This window comes from Somniosus microcephalus, unplaced genomic scaffold, assembly GCF_052327205.1.
Source record: "Somniosus microcephalus isolate GS21.2 unplaced genomic scaffold, FLI_Smic_1.0 unresolved_chr3, whole genome shotgun sequence".
Classification (NCBI taxonomy): domain Eukaryota; kingdom Metazoa; phylum Chordata; class Chondrichthyes; order Squaliformes; family Somniosidae; genus Somniosus; species Somniosus microcephalus.
The window spans coordinates 65,119,671-65,139,195 of NW_028225181.1; the positions used below are offsets into that span (position 1 = coordinate 65,119,671).

Genomic DNA, 19,525 nt, shown 5'->3' on the forward strand with positions numbered 1-19,525 from the left:
TGCGATCACTACCACGCCAGGAGCTTCGCAGGAATTTAGGCTTACATACACATAATGAGTAGAAGTAATATATATTGTATTAAAGTATAAAGTGTTCTGCATTATTAATGTTGACACTCATGTTAAATCTGCACAGATGCTTCACAAGTAATCCAATCCGTTTTATAAATATAATGACCAGAACAAACTGACATATCTCACTGGTGCACTCTTAGTGGAGTCGGAACCAGGTTTTTTAGACCGCTGTGGAATTTAATCTCTGTATTTTACAAGTTAACAGTCCGCCGGAGTATTTGACATGGCGTGTCTCACTGTGATATACTGGGATGGCACAGCAGTTAGTGTCAATACAAAAACCCCTCAGCACTAATTGACTGAGTTTGGGTCAGTGATCGCTTTTACAATCCAACTGTATATGCAATAGAGTATTATTTGTGTCCAGCACTGTCCTACTAGCACGTTTCAATATGAATACACTGTGATATTTATTCATTCAACAGTTGGTGATTTCGATAAATGTTCTTGGGCTACTCTGTGAAACATAAACCATCACGTTATTTTGTGAAGAGTGAAAAGTTTCCATTAACGCATTTAGCATTTTATGAAGATCCAGCGTGATTTTCTTTGCCCTGGGATATGGATATTTAAACTAATGTTGTGTTTCTGTCTCTTCCCTGCAGTGCCGGTTATTGCGTGACCAGCCCGGGGAATGTAACACTGTGACTATCTCGACTACTGGGGACAAGGGACCATGGTGACGGTGACTGCAGGTAAGAAACATGCACTCATTCAGTAACTGTTGTCTTCGTATTTTGATTTTATATTTCTGTTAATTTTAACAATGAATTCGTTCACTGAAACTTGGGCTCGGTCGATCCTGTATTGAGATTTTTTGCAATGTGTTATTTGATTCTGCTGCAATGGGATCATCGATTTAAACTGTTTCTTCACTGAAACTGCTGTTGAGGGCTTGAGTCTCTGATTGATGTGATTTGTTGTTTATCGGCTGATGAGATTGTGGGCCTGGGTTACTTTAAAAACCTAACGGTTTTTAAACTGATAGGAGTTTTTGCAATGTTTAATCTCGGTGACATCGATTTTTCTACAGGTTTTCTGATCAAAACCAAACATTGTGTTTAAATGTGTCTGAAAGGAGATTGTAGGCACAAAACAGAGAGCGTTAGTGCTCAGAAATAACCTTAAGATATTTTAACGATTTTTTATTTGTGATACTTACAAGACATCTATTAATCTAATGTTCATGAACGTTTATATTTAGTACGTGATATGTTACTGTAATTAAGAAATTCAAAATTAACAAATTAGCAACCGGAACAGAATTAAATTAATATTACTTACAAAATTAGTAATATCACCCAATATTATTAAAATATGCTATAAAATCAATATTAATGTATTGAACATGATCTGCTTAATCACAACTCTGCCATCATTATTTTATATTCCTGCTTATTTCAATAATGAATTAGGTCAGTGACAAGCGGATTCGTTGGATTGTGTATTGAGGTTTTATGCAATGATACATTTGATTCTGCTGAAAGAGTTTATAGAATTAAGCAGCTGCTCCATGAAAGGTTCTGTCGCGGGATTCAGCCCCTCGGTGACATGATTCAGTGTTGATCTGCTGAGGAGAGTGTGGATTCAGCCCCTCAGTGACATGATTCAGTGTTGATCTGCTGAGGAGAGTGTGGATTCAGCCCCTCAGTGATGTGATTTAGTGTTGATCTGCTGAGGAGAGTGTGGATTCAGCCCCTCAGTGATGTGATTTAGTGTTGATCTGCTGAGGAGAGTGTGGATTCAACCCCTCAGTGATGTGATTCAGTGTTGATCTGCTGAGGAGAGTGTGGATTCAGCCCCTCAGTGATGTGATTTAGTGTTGATCTGCTGAGGAGAGTGTGGATTCAGCCCCTCGGTGACATGATTCAGTGTTGATCTGCTGAGGAGAGTGTGGATTCAGCCCCTCAGTGATGTGATTCAGTGTTGATCTGCTGAGGAGAGTGTGGATTCAGCCCCTCAGTGATGTGATTTAGTGTTGATCTGCTGAGGAGAGTGTGGATTCAGCCCCTCAGTGATGTGATTCAGTGTTGATCTGCTGCGGAGAGTGTGGATTCAGCCCCTCAGTGATGTGATTTAGTGTTGATCTGCTGAGGAGAGTGTGGATTCAGCCCCTCAGTGATGTGATTCAGTGTTGATCTGCTGAGGGGAGTGTGGATTCAGCCCCTCAGTGATGTGATTTAGTGTTGATCTGCTGAGGAGAGTGTGGATTCAGCCCCTCAGTGATGTGATTTAGTGTTGATCTGCTGAGGAGAGTTTGTGTCTGTGTTACTCTGAATACCCAGAATTTGTGAAACTATTTGGCGTTTCTACAATGTTTAATCTGGGTGACATCAAGCGGCAGCAGGTTTCTGATCTAAAGCAAACATTATATGTGTTTCAAACTATCACAAAACAGGAATGTTTTAGAAATAAAAAGTAATTGAAGGGTATTTAAAGTAACTTTATATTGAAGTGATAATTATGCATTTAACTATTAATCTATAGACTATTATGCTCATATTTAATACGTGAAATGTTACTGTAATTACTATCTACATCATTAACAAGTGTTCAGGTTGTAGTTAATTTTAATTAATATTAATCAGCGATAATAACGCGATAATGCCTCCCAATATTACTAAAATATGCTACAGTAAAAATATGAATTACTAAAGTTTATTCGCCTTCCACAGTTCTGCAGTACACTGGGGAAAATTAACATGAGTGGAAAGGTTTATTCACCTTCCACAGTTCTGCAGTACACTGGGGGAAATTAACATGAGCGGAAAAGTTTATTCGCCTTCCACAGTTCTGCAGTACACTGGGGAAAATTAACATGAGCGGAAGGTTTATTCACCTTCCACAGTTCTGCAGTACACTGGGGGAAATTAACATGAGCGGAGAAGTTTAGAGGCTGGAGAGAGTTGTTAATTATGCCTGCAATGATTCTCATAACATCCTGATTTCACCGCTGTGTTCAGATGGATTAGGGATGTTTTACACAGATGAATGACGGGTTGTATTCAAATACTACTTAAATCCGTGTTGTAAATTGCAGTTTGTCAATTTAATATACGCGGCGAGTTATGAAATTCATACTGTGCTGCCGAAACCATATTATTCCTTCAATAATATTGATTGTTTGACAGTGGGACAATTATCACTAAACTAATCAGCAAGTCCAAAGTCTAAGAGAAAAAAGGTCGCTGGCAGTCAAATAATTGTTCATGTGATTCTATTTTAATTCAAGGAAGGTTCAGACTGCGTAAGGCTGGAGACAGAAAAATAATCTATTGAAAGTCAAACATTTTAATTTAAACACAAGAGGTTCATATTATCTTAAATTTAAAACAACATCCTGTCTCCCATAGCTCTGCTCTATATGGGATAGAACGAAAGGCAAAGGACAGATTATTTCTGAGAGTTATGTTTCATTCTTATTAATATTAAATTGATTAACAATATTTCTCCTCCAATTGCTCAATAAGTTTCAGTGCCGCAGATGGTCTGAATGAATTGTTCTCCTCCAGTTTTATTTGATCATAATGTAAATAGCAGACTATATATAATAATGAATTTACGGGCATTCTGTGAGTTACAGGAGTAAAATATAAAGGATTGTCTGTTATTAAATAGCAGAGGCTATGTTACTGACTGCAAACTGCACCGGTGGTTTTTAATTAACACAAATATTTGTTATTTTTAAGATTGAGGAGAATATTTCAACTCGAGAGTCCAGCTTTAGGTAACAGGTGGTGTTACAGCCCGTCGGTAGTTAGTGAGATGTGACCCCGGCCGGAAATTGTACTATTTAAAACAGTCCACTCCGAAATCCATAATGTGAAATACACTCTGAGAGTAGACAGACTTCAGGTTATATCAGAGTTCAGAAAAATGATGAGATTGAACACGTGTAGGCAGAGAGCTGGAGAGTATTACATTTTCCTGATCATTTTTAATTATTCAAATGTGATTGGATTTAAGTAAAAATAATACATTTATCTGATTGTATTGATGTATTATACTATTTAATATTTTAATTATGTCGAATTATCCTTCCAATTGAAGTAAAACCCTATTATATCAAAAGTAAATAGTCAGAATTAGGTTTAAAATTACTATTAATTAATTTTATTAATAAGGCTGGAGATGACAGGCAACACAATGAATTTCAAGCAGATTCATTTCATTACACAAGTTCCAGGAGCGGGTGGTTCTGAGGAGGAAGGTCCAGAAAGGCTCACAGAATATTAACACGGAATCACCAGTGGGGACCCGAATTTCCGGCCCAATGAATTGATAATCTTTAAACATTTTGAGTATCAGCTAATTATTGAATGAGATTGGCGTGATCCTGAGCTCACTTTCTGAATAAACATTTTCAGGAAGTGACGGTAACGCTCCAGAAAGCAGCGCCGATTCTGATCTTCCGGGAAGCTGGAAGTTATTTTGACAATTTAAACAGATAGTGTAATGCTTTACTCAGTATCTGACCCGTGTTGAACCTGCCCTGTGAGTGTTTGATGGGACAGTGTAGAGGGAGATTTGCTCTGTATCTAACCCGTGCTTTAACTGCACTGGGAGCGTTTGGTGGGACAGTGAAGAGGGAGTGTTACTCTGTACCTAACCCGTGTTGTACCTGCCCTGGGACTGTTTGACGGGGCAGTGTAGAGGAGGTTTTATTCTGTATGTAACCTGCGCTGTACCTGCCCTAAGTGTGTTTGATGGGACAGTGCAGAGTGCGCTTTACTCTGTATCTAACCCGTGCTGCACCTGTCCTGGGAATGTTTGATGGGACAGTGTAGAGTGAGCTTTAGTCTGTATCTAAGCCGTGCTGTACCTGCCCTGACTGTGTTTGATGGGACAGTGTAGTGGAGATTTTAGACTGTATCTAACCTGCGCTGTACCTGCCCTGAGTGCGTTTGAAGGGCAGTGCAGAAGGAGATCTAGCCTCCTACTTACAATGACGTGGAGGTGATGGGCACGTTCAATACAGATTCACCTTCTATCCAATCATTGCTATATGTGAGCTGGAACGCTTTAATGAAATAGTGTATTTGAAGCTTTATGTTGTATATAATTGTGCTTTACCTAACTGAGCAAATTGTAAAAGCATTTTATGGAGAAGTTATTTTGTATCCAAACTGTGCTTTTGTAGAGCTGGGAATCGTTGATGGGACAAAATGGTAAAAAGTTTTACTCTGTTTCTGAACCGAGTATCAACTTGCCGCACAGTCTTTGGTCGGACCGTGTAGAAGGAGGTTTACACTGTATGTAGTTTCTGTTGTATGTGAGCCGTGAATATTTGCCTGGGCAGTGCTTATGGAGCTGTTTTCTCTATCTAACTCGTCTTGAATCTGACCTGGCAATTTAAAAATATATCTATCTCTTACTATATTTGACCCAGAGAGCCTGACAGGACAGTGGAGAGGGAGCATTTCTCAGCATCCAAACCTTGCTATTCCCGATCTGACCAGCAGGTTAATTCAGAGCGATCGTCATTCTATCTTATCCGTGCTATATCGGACCTGAGAGTGCTTGGTCAGACCCTTAAACTGCAGCTAACCAATAACTTGAGAGTGCTCGAGTCAGATATGTAACAATAAATTGTTCCATTGCCCAGGTTGAACAAGGCACATTTATTGATGGCAACATTTTTTGGAAAACATGCCCAAATTTGAATAAAGTGTTAATGTTTAATCATTTTGGATATCAGCTAATTATTGAATGAGATTGACCTGATCCTGAGCTCACTTTCAGAACAAACAGTTTGAGGAAGTGGCTGTAGCGCCAGAAGGCAGCACCTGTTCTAATCTGATGGGAGGCTGGAAGTTATTTTAAAAATTTAAATGCAGAAAGATGATAGTCCCGCTCGGTGTAACCATCTTGGGAACTTTAAGTTTGACATCATAACTTCGTTCATTTTTCTTTTGAAAAGGGACAAATTCGACCGAGTTGCATTTGTTGGACTGGGTCACAACACAAGGCAGACAATCACTGAGCTGCACTTCTGTGAAACAATTAAAGATTTACATTCAGCCTGCAATGAGTCATCATTCACAATGAGCTTTAAGCCTTTATAATATAACCAAGTCACACATTTGCGTCAGATTGCTCAGATCCCTTTGTTTTAAATATCCTCTTTCATTGTAACAAACAATAAAATAGATCTGATAGAAGTGGCATAAAAATAAAACAAAAAAGGTGACTCAATCGCGGCTAACAAGGGAAATTAGGGACAGCATAAGATCCGAGGAGAGGACATATAAATTAGCCAGAAAAAGCAGTAAACCTGAGGACTGGGAGCAGTTTACGATTGAGCAAAGGAGGACAAAAGGATTAATTAAGAGGGGGAAGATATATTCTAGAGTAAGCTTGCAGGAACATAAAAACTGACTGTAAAAGCTTCTATAGATATGAGAAGAGAAAAAGATTGTTGAAGTCAAGCATAGGTCCCTTGCAGGCAGAATCAGGGGAATTTATAATGGGGAACAAAGAAATGGCAGACCAATAAAATACATACTTTGATTCTGCCTTCACAAAGGAGGATACAAAGAACCTCCCAGATATGTTAGGGTACATAGGGTCGAATGAGTGGGAGGGATTGCATGACATCAGTATTTGTAGGGAAATGGTGTTAGGGAAATTGATGGGATTGAATGCTGAGAAATCCCCAAGTCCTGATAATCTACATCCTAGGGTACTTAAGGAAGAGGCACTGGAAATACTGGATGCATTGCTGGTCATCTTCCAAAATTCTATAGGCTCTGGAGCAGTTCCAATGGATTGGAGGGTAGCTATTGTACCTCCACTATTTATAAAGGGTGATAGAGAGAAAACGGGGATTTATATACTGATAAGCCTGACATCGGAACTGGGGAAAATGCTAGAGTACATTATAAAAGATGCAATTGCAGAGCACTTGGAAAACAGTGACAGGATCGGACAAAGTCAACATGGATTTAGAAAAGGTAATTCATGCTTGACTGTTCCACTGGAAGTTTTTGAGGATGTAACGGACAGAATAGATAAGGGAGAACCAGTCGATGTGGTGTATTTGGAATTTGAGAAGGCTTTCGAAAAATCCCGCATAAGGGATTAGCGTGCAATGTTAAAGCACATGGGATTGGGGGTAAGGTAATAACTTGGATAGAAAACTGGTTGGCAGAAAGGAAGCAAAGTGTTGGAATAAACGGGTCTTTTTCTGAGTGGCAGGCAGTGACTAGTGGGTACTGCAGGGTTCAGTGCTAGGACCCCAACTATTCACAATATATATTAATGAACTAGACGAGGGAACTAGATGTAATATCTCCAAGTTTGCAGACGGCACAAAGCTGGGTGGGCGTGTGTGCTGTGAGGAGGATGCAGAGAAACTCCAGTATGATCTGGACAGGTTGGGTGATTGGGGAGATGCATGGCAAATGCAGTATAATGTGGAAATATGCGAGGTTATCCACTTTGGTGGCAAAAACAGGAAGAAAGATTATTATCTTAATGGCAATAGATTGGGAAAAGAGGAAGTGTAACGAGACCTGGGTTACCTTGTTCACCAGTCGCTGAAGCTAATCATGCAGGTGCAGCAGGTGGTTAAGAAGGCAAATGGTATGTTGGCCTTCATAGCAAGAGGATTAGAGTAGAGGAGCAAGGATGTCTTGCTGCAGTTGTACAGGGCCTTGGTGAGACCACACCTTGAGTATTGTGTGCAGGTTTGGTCGGCTTATCGGAGGAAGGATTCTCTTGCCATGGAGGGAGTGCAGCGAAGATTCACCAGGCTGATACCTGGGATGTCGTATGAAGAGAGATTGGATCGATTAGGCTTATATTCGCTAGCGTTTAGAAGAATGAGAGTTGATCTCATTGAAACTTATAAAATTCTGACAGGACTAGACAGACTAGATGCAGGAAGGATGTTCCCCATGGCGGGGAGTCCAGGCCCAGAGGTCACAGTCTACGGATAAGTGGTAAGCCATTTAGGACTAAGAGGAGGAGGAATTTCTTCACCCAGAAAGTGGTGAACTTGAGGAATTCTCTGCCACACAGGGCAGTTGAGGCCAATTCATTACATATTTTCAAGAAGGAGTTAGATATATTTCTTAATGCTAAAGTGATCATGGGATATTGGGAGAAAGCAGGGACAGGGTAATGAGTTTGGATGATCAGCCATGATCTCATTAAATGGTGGAACAGGTTCGAGGGGCCGAATGGTCTACTCCTGCTCCTATATTCTATGTTTCTATGTTTCAGAATATGAAGTGTTTCCTTCCATTAAATCGGGAAGAACAATTTCCGCTGACTCCTCTAGAATCAGAGCAACGTACATCACAGGAAGAGGCCATTCGGCCCGTCCTGCCTGTGCCAGCTCTGAAAACTGTCCAATTTCCTCAAAAACCCCAGCCTTTTCCTCCTAACCCTGCAAATGGGTCCTCTTCAAGTACATGTCCAGCCAGCTGGTGCTTTCCAGTAATTAGCAACCCTCTTGTGGGAAATACCCCAATTGTCCCGCTAGATCTTCGGGAAATTATTTTAAATCTGTCACCTTCGGTTAACAACCTACTTGCCAAAGGAATCAGTTTCTGCCTATTTGCTCTAGCAAACCTCCCATAACTTTGAACAGCTCTGTTAAGTCTCCACTTAACCTCTGCTCTAACTAGAATATCCCAGCTTCTCCAATCTCTCCACAACTGAAATTCCTCATCCCTGGTAACTTCCTGGTAAACCTCTTCTCTACCCTCTCAAAGGCCTTTCATCCTTCCTGAATTGTGCTGACAGGATTGTGCTCAATACTCCAGCTGAGGCCTGACCCCTGATTTGTAAAGGTTTTGCATAGCTTCCTTTTTTAAATAATCCGTGTATCTTTTTACAAAGCCCAGTGTCCTATACGCCTTCATAACAGCTTTATCAACTTTCCCCGCCAACTTCAATGATTTGTGTATATGCACATCCATATCTCTCTGTTCTTGCATCCTCTCAAAATAGTACCATATAGATTATACTGCTTCTCCATGTTGTTCCTCCCAAGGTGCGTCGCTTCACACTTATCCACACTAAATTGCACCTACCATGTGCCTGTTCTTTTCACTAGTCTGTTTAAGTCCTCCTGAAGTCTGCTACTATCCTGCTCACTATTTGCTACTTTGCCAAGATTTGAATCATCTGGGAACTTCAAAATTGTACTCCCTATACCCAAGTCCAGGTCATTTTTATATAACAAGAACAACAATGGTCCTCATACCGATCCATGGGAGACCCCACTGCATTATTTTCTACAGTTTGTACAACATCCGCTCACCACTACTCCCTGCCTCATATAAATGTATAATATTTAAGTGTTACCAATATTAGATTTTTATAGAAGAAACCTCTCCCCATGATTAGATTATGCTCGATACAATCAGCAACAAGAGGTGCCTGTTACGACCCAGAAAGCAGTGCCTGTTCTCATTGGTGGGAGGTCATCAGGTACTTTTGTAACTGAAATGGGCCATTTAAAGAGACACTACCATTAACCGGATTTCGGAATCATATATTATAGTCGGATAATTAATTGAGTGGGAGCGAGGAGGAACTTCATGAAGCATCCATTCAATAGAATGGGACAGAGCACAAATGACAGGGCGTTGAAGTACATCGCTCAAATACTGAGCAGGAAAGAGATAGATTCGACCCAATCCCGATTCATCTGCAGCTTTTATCTTAGAAACTAGCCGTGAAAAAGTTTCCTGTTCAATTCTGTGTGTGTCGGATTTGAGCTGATGTTTTGCTAGTTTTATAAGCGCGGATTACGCTGTTACCTTTGAAGTAGAGTCACTGCTGTTTTGTAGGGAAAAGCATTAGTCAATTGACACAGAGCAAATTTCCAAAAACTGCAATGAAGTAAATGACCAGAAGTGGTGTTGATTGATAAATAAATGCTGGCCGAAATTGCAGGAAAAACTCTCTGCCCTTCTATTGTAAGATCGAATGAAAGATGCCTTATTGAGGTGAGGTGAAAATGTTCTTATATTTGCAATATGATAGAACTCGGACAGAGAGGTGTGTTCCCGACCAGGGGGTCGACAGGCGCGTATGATGGACCTGACAAAAGCGCAAATGCCGCTGTAGTTTTTGATCGTCAAATGATGGAAAGAGTTTATCCTGGAGTCAAATTTCGCGTTGTTTGGTTGTTTTATGAGCTCGGATTACAGATTCTAACTTGCCTAATTGGCCATTCTTTCCCAGCGACACCATCTCCTCCCACCCTCTACGCTCTACTCTCCTGTGAACCACCCAACACAGACGGCTCCATCATTTTCGGCTGTTTGGCAATGGACTACAACCCCGAAATCACCAGCGTTTCCTGGACAAAAGATAAACAGCCGATCAACACTGGATTGATGACTTACCCGTCAGTGCTCAACAAGAGGGGAACCTACACACTGAGCAGCCAGTTAACCATCACCGAGTCAGAAATGGGGAGCAGCACAATCTACTGCGTGGTTCAACGAAGAGATTCCGTGTGGATCGTTCCAATGCCAGGTTAGTGTAGTGGGATGCAGGGGCAAACTGTGAAAAGCAGGGAAGTTATGTTCAACTTGAATAGAAACTTGGTTATTCCACACTTAGCGTATTGTGAACAGTTCTGGTCTCCACTTCACACTTAGAGTACGGAGCACAATCCTAGACTCCATATCACACTTCGAATGCCGTGTACAGTCCGGTTACCTTCTCACACTTGCAATACTGTGCAGACTTCTGGTCACCGTATCACACTTAGAATACTGTGCACATTCCTGGTCTCCATATCACTCATAGAATACTGTGCAGAGTTCTGGTCTCCATATCACAATTAGAATACTGTGCAGAGTCCTGGTGTCCATATCACTTTTAGAATATTGTGCACAGTCCTGGTCTCCATATCACACTTCGAATATCGTGCAGAATTCTGGTCCTTGGAAATGCCTTGCTAATGTGTGCCAGATAGTAAAGGACTTGTTTAATGATAAGGACACTATGCATTTCTTAATCATTTATTTTGCAATGAATGTCCAAAACATGTATTCCCCAGAAGATGGTACAGTGGTCCATCCAACTGTTATCCTCACGGCGAGTTCCAGTGACCAAATCACCAGCAGCAGATATGCAAAGGTCGTGTGTTCAATCATGGACTTCCATCCAGAGTCACTGACCGTGAATTGGTTGAAGAATGGACAACTCATGCATTCGGGCTTCGTCACCTCTCTCGTCTGTGAAGTGAACGGGACCTTCTCGACCACCAGTCTGCTGACAGTCCCCGCTGGCGAATGGTTCAGCGGCTCGGTCTACACCTGCCAGGTCACTCATGAAGGGGTTACCCAAAGCCGAAACATTGCCAACTCTCAGGGTAAGAGGCACAGTCGGGGAGTTCCAACCCATTTCCAGTGCCGCTCTGAGTCAGAATTTTATTGGAATTAGTCCATAGCACAGCACAGTTTCTAATTTACAAGCAAACACTTTGGTGTTTCCTTCCGATATAAGTGGGATTCCTCAAGGTTTAGGATTCCATCCCTTCACCAGCAAAGAAGAATTCCCTCAGCTGTAATGTCAGACAGTGAGTGAGGTGTCCTTATTTTCAGATTTACCCTGTGTTAGCTCTAATTATAATATACAATCATGCAGTTTGTGTTTCCTTCGGATGTAAAAGATAATAAAGAATTGGCTTTATACAGCGCCTTCCGGGACCTCAGGCTACCGCAAATCGATTGACAACCAATGAATTACGCTTGAAATGTGGCCACTGTTGTAATGTACAAAATGAGGAAGACATTTTGTGCACAACAAGCTCCCACAAACAGCAATGTGATAAAGACCAGATTTTTTTTTGTGATATTTGTTGAGGGGTAATTATTTGCCATGGCACCGGGACAACTCCCCTGCTCATCTTTGAAATGGTGCCATGGGATGTCTTACGTCCAATTGAGAGGGCAGATTGATCCTCGCTTGAACACCTCATCCAAAATACAGTGCAGCGCTCAATCAGTACTGCATTGGGAGTGTCAGTTTCCATTCTGTGTTCAAGTCTCTGGAGTGGGACTTGAACCAACCATCTTCATCAATTAGGATTCCTCACAGTTCTGGATTTAATAACCTCGCTATAGGTTTCCCTCGACTCTGATGTCAGACAGTGAGTGAGGTGTCCTTGGGCTCCGGTTTATCCTGAGCTGGCTGATCATATTCCGAGCGGCAGTAGGTGTCTGGAGGCCTTTACTGATAATTTTCCAGGAACCCACTGCTAGAAAGGTCATTTACCCTATTTAGAGAACTGTGTTCAGTTCTGGGCTCCACACATCAGGCAGGATATAATGACCTTGGAGGGGGTGCGTTGCAGATTTACCAGAATGTTACGGGGCAAGAAGTATTACATTTTGAGGACATATTGCACTGACTAGGCGTGTATTGCTTTGAGTATAGAAGATTAAAGGGTGAACGAATTAAGATAATTTTTGGAATTGGTGGTCATATAGAGATAAAGTATTTCCTCTGCTGGGGAAGTCCAGAACAACGGGGGATAATCTTAAAATTTGAGCTAGGCCGTTCAGGGGTGAGGTCAGAAACCACTTCTTCGTGCAAAGGGCTGTGGAAATCCGGAACACACTCTCCCACAAAGCTGTTCAAGATGGGCGTCAATTGATAATATCAATACTGAGATTGATAGATTTATGTTGGGCAAGGGTTACAGAAACATTGCAGGTAGATGGTGTTGAGGTGCAGATCAGCCATGATCTCATTGAATGGCGGGACAGGCTGGATGGGCTGAATGGCCTCCTCCTGTTGCTGTGTTTCTATTGCTGCCATGAGGTCATATTTCATTCTGAGTCTCTCTCACCAGGCATGAGAAAAGCTCACTATGACAGAAATAAACAAACTGCCTCACACCGGCTTTACAAATTATTCCCCACCAAAAACACCCCTTTGGAATTCCAGCTCCCGACAATTCACTTCTACTCTGAGTATTCCTACACATTTTCATCGCCCCAAATATCGGAACAAGAAACCAGAAGATTCAGTTTTTTCTTGTTGCACCGAAAATCATGGATTTTATTTGACAGCCTTTTTGAAACAGTGTAATTTTCGTGAAGAGCTCTTGAACCTGGGGACAGAGACATTATAATGAGCGGAGATGTGTTCGGGCACCAGGATGTATGGACGGGCATAAAGGAGCAAGGGATTATGGGAAGAGCTGTTTTCAGTGCGTAAATAAATTGCACCCGAACTTATTCATTGTTTAACGCCGGGTAATTGCTTCACAGCCCATTACAGGAGTTCTGGGGGCAAATACACAGGAAATATTAAAGAGTCCCCCAGAATCGTTGACAATTTATTGTCATTCCAATAACGCTGGTGCTTAATCAACAGGGAGATTTATTCTGCTTGAGTCAGAAATGGGTGAATACTGGTGTCCTGATTCTGAAGATGAAACATTGCTTGACTTTCATTTCTGTTTCACAGATTGTTCCTCATGCAGCGATCTAGTGATTACTCTTCACCAACCGTCACTAGAACAGGTCTTACTGGAGGCGACGGTCACCTTAACCTGCGTCCTGTCTAATGGTCCTTATGGAGTCACCGTGACCTGGACCCGAGGAAAGGAATCTTTGAAATCAGAGATTGCAGTTCAACCCGGAGAGGATCCCAACAGCGTGATCAGCAAAATAAACATCTCGACACAAGCCTGGCTGAGTGGGGATGAGTTCTACTGCGTGGTGAGCCATCAGGATATGCCAACTCCTATCAGAGATTCCATCCACAAAGAAACAGGTGAGCAGTGAGAGTGTAGCAATAAGTGAGACACTGTGGCTGTTTCCTAGGTTTGAGTAAGGACCAATTCGTTCTATTATGAGTTCTAATGGACTACTCTGATCATTCAGATTGATAATTCCACTAACTAAATACCCTGGGAACCGAGGTAATGCACTTAAGGGGAAGATAGATAAGTTCATGAGGGAAAACAGAATCGAAGGATATGCCATTAGGGTTTAGATAAATGAGGTGGGAGGTGTCTCTTGTGGAGCATAATCACCGGCTCAGAGCTGTTGGGCCGAAGAGCCTGATTCTGTGCGGTAAACCCAACTCTTCAGGCTCACAGAGAAGGATTGCATATCAGTCAGCTCAGGCTTGGAAACCGAACAGGGTCCAGAGGAGAATATAAATCCTTTAAAAATCGGCGTGAAGCACATTTCTCTCACATCTAACCACCGCTTCCATTGTCTCTGGAATTCTCCAGCTTATTGTTCTTTATTCTAATTGTCCTGCAGCTCAAGATCCACGGCAACCGTCCGTGTCTGTCCTCCTGCCCTCGGCAGAAGATGTCTCCGCTCAGAGGTCCGTCACCCTCACCTGCTTAGCGAGAGGTTTCTCCCCACGAGAGGTCTTCATCAAGTGGACCGTTAATGACAAGCCGCTCAATTCCAGCAACTACAAGAACACCGAGGTGTTGGCGGAGAACGGCAGCAGTTCCTTCTTCATCTACAGCCTGTTATCCATTGCAGCGGAGGAGTGGGCCAGCGGCGCTTCCTACTCCTGTGTGGTGGGACATGAAGCGATCCCCTTGAAGATCATCACCAGAACGGTCAATAAATCCAGCGGTAAAGAATGCTAATGAACATTTCCCTTGTACTGATGGACGCCGTTAATTCTTGTCAATGAGAAACACTCGCTTGCATTTAAGTTCTTAAATAAACATCAATAAAGGTCTTTTCTTCCATTCCTGAGTTAAAAACACACCTTTCAATTAATTTTGTTTCCATTTTTGCCAAGGTTTCAGGTCGATTACCTTTCGGCAGCCCGTTTTGATGAAGGGTCGTCGACCTGAAAGTTTGACTCTGTTCCTATCTGCACAGATTCCGCCTGACTTGCTGAGTTTTTGCAGCCATTTCTGTTTTTATCCCAGTTACCATTGTTGTCCATCCCTTCAGAATTGGGGACATTTACATTTCAATAATCGCAGCAACTGCGAACTGATGTGAAGGCCACAAACGAGCACGAAATGTACCCCCACCAGAGAGAGAGGGAAGGCCAATTGTTAACCCACAGTAGCCTCACTGTCCCACCAGAGAGAGGGTAAAGGGCAATTATTAACCAACTGTACCCCCACTCTCCCAGCACAGAGAGGGGAAAGGGCAATTGTTAACCCACACTAGCCTCACTGTCCCACTAGAGAGATGGTAAAGTGCAATTATTAACCCACTGTACCCCCACTCTCCCAGCAGAGAGAGGGGAAAGTGCAATTATTAACCAACAGTACCCCCACTGTCTCACAAGATAGAGGGGAAAGGGCAATTGTTAACCCACAGTAGTCACACTGTCCCACCAGAGAGAAGGGAAAGGGCAATTAATAACCCACTGGACCCCTACTGCCCCACCAGAGAGAGGGGACAGTGAAAATCTTCACTCACTGTATCTCCACTCACCCACGAGAGAGATGGTAAGGGCAATTGTTAACCAAATGCACCCACACTCCACCACCATAGATAGGGAAAGGGCAGTTGTTAACCAACTCTACCGCCACTCCATCACCACAGAAAATGAAAGGGCAGTGTTTAACCCACTGTGCCCCACACACCCTCCAATGATAGGGCAAGGGCAGTTGTTAACTCACTGTACTCCACTCCCACACCATTGATAGGGAAAGGACAATTGTAAGCCCACCGTATCTTCAATCGCCCAGCAGAAAGAGGGGAAATGGCGACTGTTAACCCATGAACCCCACTCTCCCACCAGAGAGAGGTGAACAGGCTATTGTTAACCCACTGTACACCCACTACCCCACCAGAAAGAGGGGAAAGGGCAATTTTTAAGCCACTGTATCTCCACTCACCCACCAGCGAGAGAATGAAGGGCAATTGGATTACCACTCTACCTCCCACTCCCCCAACAGAGAGAGGGGAAAGTGCAATTGTTATACCCACTGTATCTCCACTCACCCACCAGAGAGAGAATAAAGGGCAATTGTTATACCATTGTAACTCCCACTCCCCCAACAGAGAGAGGGGGAAGGGCAATTCTTAACCCACTGAATCTCCACTCACCCACCAGAGAATGAGGAAAGGGCAACTGTTATACCACTGTAACTGCCACTACCCACCTTCGAGTGGGGAGAGGGCAATTGTGAAGCCACTGGTTCTCCAGTCATCCACCAGTGAGAGAGGAAAGGGCATTTGTTATACCACTGTATCTCACAATCTCTCCCCCAAATGACGTTGAGGATGGGCGGCAACTGAAAATAGCAAAACAGAGATTGATAGATTTTTGTTAGGCAAGGTTATCAAGGGTTACAGAAAGAAAGCTGGTAGATGGTGTTCAGGTGCAAATCCGCCATGATCTCATTGAATAACAGAACAAGCTGGATGGGATGAATGCCCATCTCCTATTCCTGTGTTCCTATTGCTGCCCTGCGGTCATACTTCATTCTGACTGTCACACCAGACATGAGAAATGCTCACTAATGACACAAATTAGCAAACTAACACACCACGGCATTTCAAATCATTCCCCACCACAAAAGAGGCCTTGGAGCTCCATTCTCCCGACGTATCACCTCTCCTCTGATGGGGGCTGCAACAGGTTCCTGCCCATATTCATCGCCCCAAAAATCATAACAAGAAAACAGGAAATTCACTTTTTTCCTGTTCCACCTAAAATCCTGGATTTTATTTGACAGCCGTTTTGAAGCAGTGTAATTTTCGAGCTCCTGACACCTTGGGGCAGATGCATTATAATGATCAGAGATGTGTTTGGGCACCAGGATCTATAGACGGGCATAAAGGAGCAATGGATTTCGGCAAGAGCTCTAGTTAGTGCGTAACACAATTGCGCTTGAATTTATTCTTTTTTTTACGCCACGTATTTGCTTCACAGCACATTACAGGAAGCTCTGGGTGCAAATACTCAGGAAATGTTAAAGAGTTAGCCGGATTCGGTGCCATTTCTTTGTCAATCCAATAACGATGGTGTTTAAGCAACAGCGACAGGGTGAACTCACAATGGTGATTGAATCTCCTTGAGCCAGTAATGGCTGAATGCTGGTGTCCAGATTCTGAAGATGAAGCTTTGCTTGACTTTCATTTCCATTTCACAGATCCTATCACAAACAGCGATCCACTGATTATGCTTCGACAGCCATCACTAGAACAGGTCTTACTGGAGACGATGGTGATCTTAACCTGCGTCGTGTCTAATGCTCCTTATGGATTCACCGTGTCCTGGACCCGAGGAAAGGAGACTTTGAAATCAGAAATTGCCATTCAACCCGGAGAGGAACCCAACAGCGTCATCAGCAACATAAACATCTCGACACAAGCCTGGCTGAGTGGGGATGAGTTCTCCTGCGTGGTGAGCCATCAGGATATGCCGACTGCTATAAGCGATTCCATCCACAAGGAAACAGGTGAGCAGTGAGAGTGTAGCAATAAGTGAGACACTGTGGCTATTTCCTGTGTATGTATACGGGCCAATTCATTATAGTAAGAGCTTTAATGGACCACTCTGATAATTCAGATTGGTAATTCCACTAACTAAACATTCTGGGACCCGAAATAATTCACCTAAGGGGAAAGTAGATAAGCCCATGAGGGAAAAGGTAATAGAACGATATGCTATTGTGGTTAGATGAAGTAAGGTGGGAGGTGTCTCCTGTGGAGCATAAACACCTGCCCAGATTTGTTGGGCCGAATGGCCAGTTTCTGTGCTGTGAATTCAACTATTCAAGCTCTCAGAGAGAAGGATTGCATATCCCTCAACTGCGGGTTGAAAACCGGACAGGATCCAGAGGGGAAAATATGTACTTTAAAATTCAGCGTGAATCACATTTCCCTCACATCTAACCACCGCTTTCATTGTCTCTGGAATTCTCCAGCTTATTCTCCTTTATTCTAATTGTCCTGCAGCTAAAGATCTGCGTCAACCATCCGTGTCTATCCTCCTGCCCTCGTCAGAAGAAATCTCCACACAGAGGTCCGTCACCCTCACCTGCTTAGCGAGAGGTTTCTCCCCCCGAGAGATCTTCATCAAGTGGACCGTCAATGACAAGCCGCTCAATTCCAGCAACTACAAGAACACCGAGGTGTTGGCGGAGAACGGCAGCAGTTCCTTCTTCATCTACAGCCTGTTATCCATTGCAGCGGAGGAGTGGGCCAACGGTGCTTCCTACTCCTGTGTGGTGGGACATGAAGCGATCCCCTTGAAGATCATCACCAGAACGGTCAATAAATCCAGTGGTAAACCAAGTTTTCTGAACATTTCCCTTATACTGATGGACACCGTCAATTCTTGTCAATGAGAAACTCTCGATTGCATTTCCGTTCTTAAATAAATATCAATAAATGCGTTGTCTTCCAACCATGAGTTAAAAACACAGCCACTTAGTAAGTTGTGCTTCCCATTGTTGTCAAGGTGCGGGCTTTGTATCTGAAGTTGGGAGTTTTTGGGTCTTGGGTCCATGGCTTGTATAGTCAGCGCTCCCTGCTCAGATTCACCGTGAGTTAGAGATAAAATGAAGCTTTCTCATAAAACTTTACTCAACGTAACTTCAGCAACTTTCCTCCCGCTGGGGGAAGCTTAAAATTCCCATTTCCGACAAACAAAAGCAGCAGATTAAGATCTCGGTCTCCGCATTTCTTGTTCAATAGCAGAATCCTGCAGATGGTGGAAATCTTAGATAAAAACAGGAAATGCTGGAAATTCTCAGCATTCAGGCGGCATCTGTGCAGAGAGAAATAGTTAACGTTTCAGGTCGATGACCATTTGCCTGCCTGTTGTTAACCCAATGTACCACAACACCCCTACCAGAGAGAGAGGAAAGGGCATTTGTTAACCCACTGTGCCACAACTCCACTACCAGAGAGAGGGGAAAGTGCAATTCTTAACCCACTGTACCACAACTCCCCTTCTAGAGAGAGGGGAAAGTGCAATTCTTAACCCACTGTATCACAACTCCCCTTCTAGAGAGAGGGGAAAGTGCAATTCTTAACCCAATGTACCACAACTCCCCTTCTAGAGAGAGGGGAAAGTGCAATTCTTAACCCACTGTACCACAACTCCCCTTCTAGAGAGAGGGGAAAGTGCAATTCTTAACCCACTGTACCACAACTCCCCTTCTAGAGAGAGGGGAAAGTGCAAGTGTTAACCCACTGTACCACAACTCCCCTTCTAGAGAGAGGGGAAAGTGCAAGTGTTAACCCAATGTACCACAACTCCCCTACCAGAGAGAGAGGAAAGGGCAATTGTTAACCCACTGTACCACAACACCCTTACCAGAGAGAGGGGAAAGGGCAATTGTTAACCCACTGTACCACAACTCCCCTAACAGAGAGGGGAAAAGGTAATTGTTAACCCACTGTACCACAACTCCCCTAACAGAGAGGGGAAAAGGTAATTGTTAACCCAGTGTACCACAACACCCCTTACCAGAAAGACAGGAAAGGGCAATTGTTAACCCACTGTACCACAACTCCCC

General features: G+C 43.0%; 1 gene segment (V, D, J or C); it reads left to right on the forward strand.

Annotated features, from left to right (window-relative positions):
* Window positions 1–680: 680 nt before the first annotated feature.
* The window catches only part of LOC147091658 (Ig heavy chain C region, secreted form-like), a 28,980-nt gene continuing 10,135 nt past the window's right edge, over window positions 681–19,525 (forward strand). The window contains 7 exon segments of the C gene segment in view: window positions 681–770; window positions 10,276–10,572; window positions 11,105–11,416; window positions 13,522–13,830; window positions 14,328–14,657; window positions 17,150–17,458; window positions 17,958–18,287. Of these exon segments, the coding sequence occupies window positions 752–770; window positions 10,276–10,572; window positions 11,105–11,416; window positions 13,522–13,830; window positions 14,328–14,657; window positions 17,150–17,458; window positions 17,958–18,287 (1,906 nt within the window).